Source organism: Paramisgurnus dabryanus, chromosome 24 (genome assembly GCF_030506205.2).
Source record: "Paramisgurnus dabryanus chromosome 24, PD_genome_1.1, whole genome shotgun sequence".
Classification (NCBI taxonomy): domain Eukaryota; kingdom Metazoa; phylum Chordata; class Actinopteri; order Cypriniformes; family Cobitidae; genus Paramisgurnus; species Paramisgurnus dabryanus.
The window spans coordinates 9,274,629-9,282,310 of NC_133360.1; the positions used below are offsets into that span (position 1 = coordinate 9,274,629).

At 34.7% G+C, this 7,682-nt stretch overlaps 1 protein-coding gene across 2 annotated transcripts in view; it reads right to left on the reverse strand.

Annotated features, from left to right (window-relative positions):
• cntnap5b (contactin associated protein family member 5b) overlaps positions 1–4,465 on the reverse strand; it is a 70,829-nt gene extending 66,364 nt beyond the window's left edge. For both annotated transcript variants that reach the window (XM_065244624.2, XM_065244623.2), the window contains exon 1: positions 4,071–4,465. In XM_065244624.2, coding sequence (XP_065100696.1) covers positions 4,071–4,164 — 94 coding nt within the window. In that variant the 5' untranslated portion in view covers positions 4,165–4,465. The remainder of the gene's footprint in view (positions 1–4,070) is intronic.
• Between the last annotated feature and the right edge of the window lie 3,217 nt (positions 4,466–7,682).

Here is a 7,682-nt window from a genome sequence, read left to right on the forward strand (position 1 = left end):
CTAATTAATGAATTAAATATTAATGTTCTTTAAATAGCTATGACTTCTCCATTTGTTGGGTTAGGGGTGGGGTTTCATTCTTGTTTTTTATGATAATCGTACGTTTTCGTACGATTCACTTCGTATGAATTTATTAATTTGCCAACTTGTAAAAAAAAATGACGAATTCTCGTGAGATCAGGCCGAATTGTTTCAATAAACTAAACTGTTCTTCGAAGAGCCATCCCTCCTCCATTTTTAAATCATTGTAGCTTGGGATTAGGGTTAGATTCGGGGTTTGCATTAGGGTGTAATTTTTTACATTGCTTTCTACGTGTTTTTCTTCCGCTTTTAAAACTATTCTCGCCTGGAGTTGGGATTTGGGTTAGGAAGTCGCAGAAAGTGATTCTAACCCTATCCCCAAGTGACAATGGTCAAAAAATAGAAAAAAACGAGAAAACAAAATATAAAATGACACGTTAAAGAAAGTCGTGCCACAGACACGAACAGCCATTGATAGAAATTCGTGCTGGGAAGGACAAAAAAGACTTTAGTCTCCAGAGACACGAAAAACAGCGGAAAATCGTGTCATCAAACACAAATAAATTAATCAAAACTTTCGTTACTATAACACGACTTGCCGTGAGATTGTGTTGGCTGATTCTTGCCATACTTCCGTTGCCTGAATGTGCGCGTCATCATTGTGTACAAACAGTAAAAGGGTCTATAAATGCGTACACAAAAATGAAAATAAACTAAATATTAATGTTTTTTGAAGAGCTGTCCTTTCTCCATTTGTTGGGTTAGGGTTGAGGTTTCGTTATAGGTTTTTATGATAATTGCACGTTTTTGTACGATTCACTTTGTATACATTTATACGAATTAGCCAACTCGTAAAATAAGTACGAATTCTCATGAGATCGAGCGTCGCATCCATAATGTTGATTCCTTTTCAAAAGTGCGCACACTAAAATGAAAATAAACTAAATGTAAATTGTTCTTTGAAAAGCCGTCTTTTCTCCATTTGTTGGGTTAGGGGTGTGGTAATTATTATAGTTTTTTATGATAAACGTACGTTTTTTACGATTCACTTCGTATTTAGACGAATTAGCTAACTTGTTAAAATAAGTAAGATTTCTCGTAGGATTAGGCTGAGTTGTTACATTAATAACAGAGAAATGTCACATCCATAACATTGTTTCTTCCTCATAAATGCGTACGCTAAAAAAAACAAAACAAAAAAACTAAATATTAATGTTTTTTGAAGAGCCATCCTTTCTCCATTTGTTAGGTTAGGGTTGAGGTTTCGTTATAGGTTTTTATGATAATAGTACGTTTTTGTACGATTCACTTTGTATAAATTTATACGAATTAGCCAACTCGTAAAATAAGTACGAATTCTCATGAGATCGAGCGTCGCATCCATAATGTTGATTCCTTTTCAAAAGTGTGCACACTAAAATGAAACTAAATGTAAATTGTTCTTTGAAAAGCCGTCTTTTCTCCATTTGTTGGGTTAGGGGTGGGGTTTCATTATTGTTGTTTATGATAATCGTACGTTTTGTACAATTTACTTCGTATGAATTTAGACAAATTAGCTAACTCGTAAAATAAGTATAAATCTCGTAGGATCAGGCTGAATTGTTACACACATAATGGAGAAATGTCACATCCATAACTTTGTTTCTTCCTCATAACAAATTTTTTTTAAATAAATAAAATGTTTGTTCTTTGAAGAGCGGTCCCTTTATCCATTTGTTGGGTATTATTGTTCCTTGTTTGTGCATTTTAATTCACAGAATTCCTTAAAAAATATGTTGTCTCCCCAAAAACTTGTTGTTTTTGTCACATCTATAACCTATGTATATTTTTGATTATAAAATTGAAAAATATAAACAGATGGTTCAATATATTGATAATAAGCAAGAGAAAAACAATGCTTGCATCATGAGACACATTCACATGCCTCACCCTTGAAAACACTACACAAAACGCTACACAAGGTCAAAGAAAATACGACCACCACATCGCATTAAACTCGCAATGAATTTCGATAATGTGTTATTCAATTTCAATGTAACATCTGGTTCCTGAAGCAAAACCGTTAGAGATTGAGGACCACTGCTCTGCGACCTCTTTCTTTTACTGATTTAAGAGCAGAAGATTCCCAACTGAGTTCTCCAAGTCTGGACCTTACAGATCAGGTAATTAAATGGAGTAATTGACTTGCACGGCCGACCGCTGTCAGGCACTTTCGATCAAAGCAGAAAAGAAAAACTAGGCCACCGACAACAGACTCCCTCTCAAAGAGACTCGGGCTCTCATTAAATGTAATAGACTGCCATGCATCTATTTCACGAGCGCATACGTCTTCAAATCATATTCGTGACACTGTAAATAAAGTATACGGAGGCGTGTTTATTTTCGGCGCCTGTTTCTAGGCCTTGTTCCAGTTGCGAATTTCATTACGAGGCAGACATCTATCTATTTGCAATCTGCTGTATGAAGCGTTTGTTAATTATAATTTGTGCAACCTAATGGTTTATGAGAACGGCGCGGTTAGTGCGGATATTAATATTGGCAAACTGCTCGCGCTTAACCGCAGATGGTTTCACGCCCGCGACATCTCACAGCCTTCTGTTACGTCTCTAATCTATAATTATTATCTAACGTTAACATTTATTTTGCGAGAAAGGCGCCACTAATTACGCGTTACTCTACTTCCTGCTTCAAATGAGCCAATCAAAATTGAACTTCAGTAGGAAAGAGCCATCTGATTGGCTCAGTTTGTTAATATATGTTTAAAAATGCATTGCATGGATAAGAAATGATCAAAATGGGCTTTTGCAAACAAATAATGGAAAAAAGTTTTGCTTTTACCAAATTATCTTTTTAATGGATGCATAAAGTCAGTTTGTCTCAAGTTTATGCCTTAGACAAGTAACCATAAATGTAGTTATTAACTAGTTAACCAAATAACTATCGCGTTATCATTTAAAACCCAACAAGCTTGCAAAACGACTTTTATCATCATAACATTAACATCTGACTCAAAACATCGCATTTTAATCCACCAAGCACTATTTGGAGGCTGTGTTTAGACACATATGCAAATGAATCCTCCATCAGGGACTTGCATATTTTTGTTTGACAACCCTTGTTCTGTGTTATCTTTAATATTGTCTGCAGTAAGGTCATGAAATTAAATGAAATCAAACTTTGATGCTCCTTAGATTATAAGACTTGGATTGAGAGGGTAACAGATGGGTTCATCAAAAGTTTGTTTGCAGAAACTAAAGTTTTTCTTTAAACACAAACGTGTGCACTTGAGTTTAAATTTGTCTAATTGACATCCTAAAAAATAAAATCCTCCTATAAAGTGCTCTTGATGTCAAGCCTAGGGCCCTTGAACAGGTTACGACTCCTTGTCAAAGGCAGTGCTGATCTAGAGAAACGACGCCTCCTAGCGGACGTATACCTGTACTGCAAATTGAAACGATATGCATGCTTACATTGTATTGATCAATAAATCATTTATTTATTTATTTATTTAGAAAATCCCATAAATCATTTTCTCGTCAAGCACTTGTTTTGGAGTGCATGAGATATAAAACAAAAAAAGTGCAACATTGACTTGTTGTCTAGACAGTTACATGTCACCCTGTCTGATCTCTTACCACCTTGGACGTATGTGTTTATTTAACCCAATGCATTGCTCACAGTGATGCATAAACAGCTCAACACACAAATGCATTAAACATACTGCTATTTTGGGATATATATATAATAATAATAATAAAGCTCCAATTGAATCATTTATGCAAGTTTATGCACCTTTCATTTGTATATTTGTTATTTGATAAAAATTTACAATAGACACTATTGCTGTCATTAGCAAAAACATTATAAATGTAAAACTGTTTTTGAGAATAAAACATTGCAAATGTTCCGATTTTTTGAAACTTTAAGAAAATATCTGTGTGTTTTGTCTTGTGTAAATGTTTAATAAATATTTAGCAAAAACAAAATATCTAAATGTAAGTATTTTTATTCATTGGTATATTAATTACGTGCACTGTAAATATACTCACAGTTATTGGCTGCCAGTGTGGTTGGTAACGCGCACAGGAGCGCGAGCGCTTGAAGTCTCAGGACGTCTATCATCATCCTCATCATCAGCATCATCTCGCCAAAGCGCAATAAAGCTGTACTATATTCCCAGCCAGCGTAAAATAGTTCCAGAAGCGGTTCGGGTTCGGGTCCAGCGGCTGTCTTAGCCCGTGCTAGTGTTTCCAATGATGGAACGAGTGAGACACTCCCCCCATAGTTTCATCAGCCTCTTCCCTGCAGATTCTCTCCTTACTAACTTTTCTTCCGTCCCAATGTTTTTACATGCGTATTCCGAAGCGTTCAGATGCAACTGAAGAGACGTTCGCGTTTGGCGAGTTATTACCGCGAGCCAACAGTCGCGCCGTGAGGAGGTTGCGCGCTGTGAGCCGAGTGATAGGATCTGTGGAGAGCAGATCAGTTTTGAGAGAGGGAGAGAGAGAGAGAGAGAGAGAGAGAGAGAGAGAGAGAGAGAGAGAGAGAGAGAGAGAGAGAGAGAGATCAGGTGGGTACGCGAGCAGATTTCAGCACCACAGATGTGGACAGCGCCTTTTGACGCGCACTTGCGCTCCGTCTGCGCACATTACAGCGAGGTTCAACACGTTGATTAGATCTTTTATGAAACTCTTATGATTAAAAATCACAAGGGTCTTTATCAAATCAGACTAAACAGCAGACTTGACCAAACGTTTGTATTTAAATTTCATTCCTGTCTTGGAAAAACAAGTGAGATAAGGACTGCAGATGTAAATTAGCCTATGGCTAACTTTGGCACAATGCATGGAATGGTAACATTTATGTTGGAAATGGTACATTGTCCTTAATAAATAACAAACAAATCATTCAATTTATATTTATGCTGTAGCAGACACTTTTGTCATGTCAAACCATGCAGTATATATTCTAGTGGAAGTTGGCAACACCACACTTTAAAAATAAACAATCCTAAGGTTCATTTCTTTCTTACCTCTGCACAACCTTCATCCACTGCAAATAAGAGAAAGCCTAAGACTAAAAACAGTAGACACAGCTGATTAAAATCACTTTAAAAGGGGAAGCCAAGTTAGCTCTAAGAATAGGACTTAACATTATTTGCAAATTATACACTTGATTTGATATTTTATGAAATGAAATGAAATTCTATGAGCTACGTGTCCAAATATGTTTCGAAGCCCTTGTTTGTATCTAAAAACAAACATTTCAAGATTAATATCACTCCTGTATGCTCCAGAACGAAAATGCTAATGTGATGCATTCTCTCTGACATCAAAGAATTAGAGTCGGATAACTGAGGTAATTATTCCCCGTATCATCCAAAATACCCAAGACGAGTGCACTGTAATCCATCACAATAAAATAAGCAGAAAAACCTTCCAACTGATTAAAGGCACAGAGTCATAATGTGTAAAAATTACTAGACTTAAGATCAAGAAGCATCCAACTACACACACTCATTCATATAAATACATAAACAGTATAATAACAGCTACGCCTAGTTCCTAATGCATTTGATCAAGGCAAAGATAATCTTTTGGCCGGTCATAGGGCACAATGGCATGTGTTTGAGACTGGATTATAGAATGCAGACTACGGGGATTAAAACATTAATCCCAGAGGTCATTTGGACAGGGACACCATCTATGTTGAAAAATAAAAGATAGTTGTGATCTATTCTATTATTAAGGGCTGTCACAATGATTAAATAATCGTCTTATCGCAATTGTTTGACCTCATCGCGATGATTTCAAATCACCGCAATGATTGCACAACTCTCTAAAAAACTGAAGGGGGTGCTGTAGCTCCTGTATAAACAAGACTGTATTAGATGGTGTTCCTTAACTGACAGTGTAATGCGATACATTGCAAAACCATTCAATACAATGGAAAAAACAGCATTTAAAGGAATAGTCTACTCTTTTGCCATATTAAACTATGTTATTACCTCAACTTAGATGAATTAATACATACCTATCTTTTTTCAATGCGTGCACTGTACAGCATGTCCTGAATGTGTTAGCATTTAGCCTAGCCCCATTCATTCCTATGGTACCAAACAGGGAAGCCACCAAACACTTCCGTGTTTTCCATATTTAAAGACTGTTACATGAGGAGTTATACCAGTAAGTATGGTGCCACAAAATAAAACTTTTTTTGGTACCATAGGAATGAATGGGGCTAGGCTAAATGCTAACACATTCACAACACGCTGTACAGTGCACACATTGAAAAAAGATAGATATGTATTAATTCATCTAGGTTGAGGTAATAACATAGTTTAATATGGCAAAAGGGTAGACTATTCCTTTAAAGAAATGCTGCGAAACTTTGATAAGTAATATGAATTATTTATCATTAAATAATTACTTTTAAATATGTGTTATATTTATTAATATTCTACACAGTCTCACGGAGGTTCGTGATATAGTCACGTAAATTTTTGATTCTTTTTTTCGTGATATTATTATGAATTTCCATGAATAAATTATGACAATTAATTGCCTGTTTTTGACTTTTGCTGTTTATGATTATTAATTGTCTATTTTATTGTTTTGACAATTAATTTGCAAACATTTTGTTTGTTCATGAAATAATTTTTATACATTGTTGTGATTATTTAAATTAAATCTTTTGCAAGGTTTAGCTAGCAGTGAATATTACAACCCAGTCTTACGAAATTTTTATAATTTTATTATTTTCGTGATATTATCACGAATTTCCGCGTTTTTTCGCGATCGTATAACAAATTTCTGTTTTCGTGTGATTATTACGTATTGGCTACTCAACTGCTTTTTCCTATTTTCAAACTATTTTCCTTTTTGGTGTTTGCATTAGAATGTCACTTTGTGTATTGGTTTATACTATTTTTTCTGATTTTTTTATATGTCGCCTGGCATTAGGGTTGAAATTGGGTTTGGGTAAGGATGTCATATTATGTAAATCTAACCCTAAACCAAAGCGACAATGGTTTGAAAATAGGAAAAAGCAGTTGAGTAACCAATACGTGATAATCACACGAAAACAGAAATTCGTTATGTAATCACGAAAAAACGCGGAAATCAAAAATTTACGTGACTATATAATGAAATTTCATGTAATATTCCCTGCTAGGTAAACCTCGCAAAAGATATCATTTAAATAATCACAACAATGTATAAACCTCGCAAACATTAACGTGACTATATAACGAAATTTCATGTAATATTCACTGCTAGTAAACCTCCCAAAAGATTTAATTTAAATAATCACAGCAATGCATAAACCTCGCAAACATTTACGTGAACATATAACGAAATTTTATGAGACTGGGTTGTAATATTCACTGCTAGGTAAACCTCGCAAAAAAAATAATTTAAATAACCACAACAATGTAAACAAATTATTTCATGAACAAACTAAATGTATAAGAATTAAATGTCAAAGCAATAAAATAGACAATTAATCATCATAAACAGGCAATTAATTGTCATAATCGTTATAGTTGATTATGCAATTAACTGTCAGCCAAATTTCACAATCGTGAAAATTAAATCTGTTAAGGTCATGTTTCTCTTGCTATTTACGAAATAGTTGAAACTTTAAAAGGTAAAACACAATTT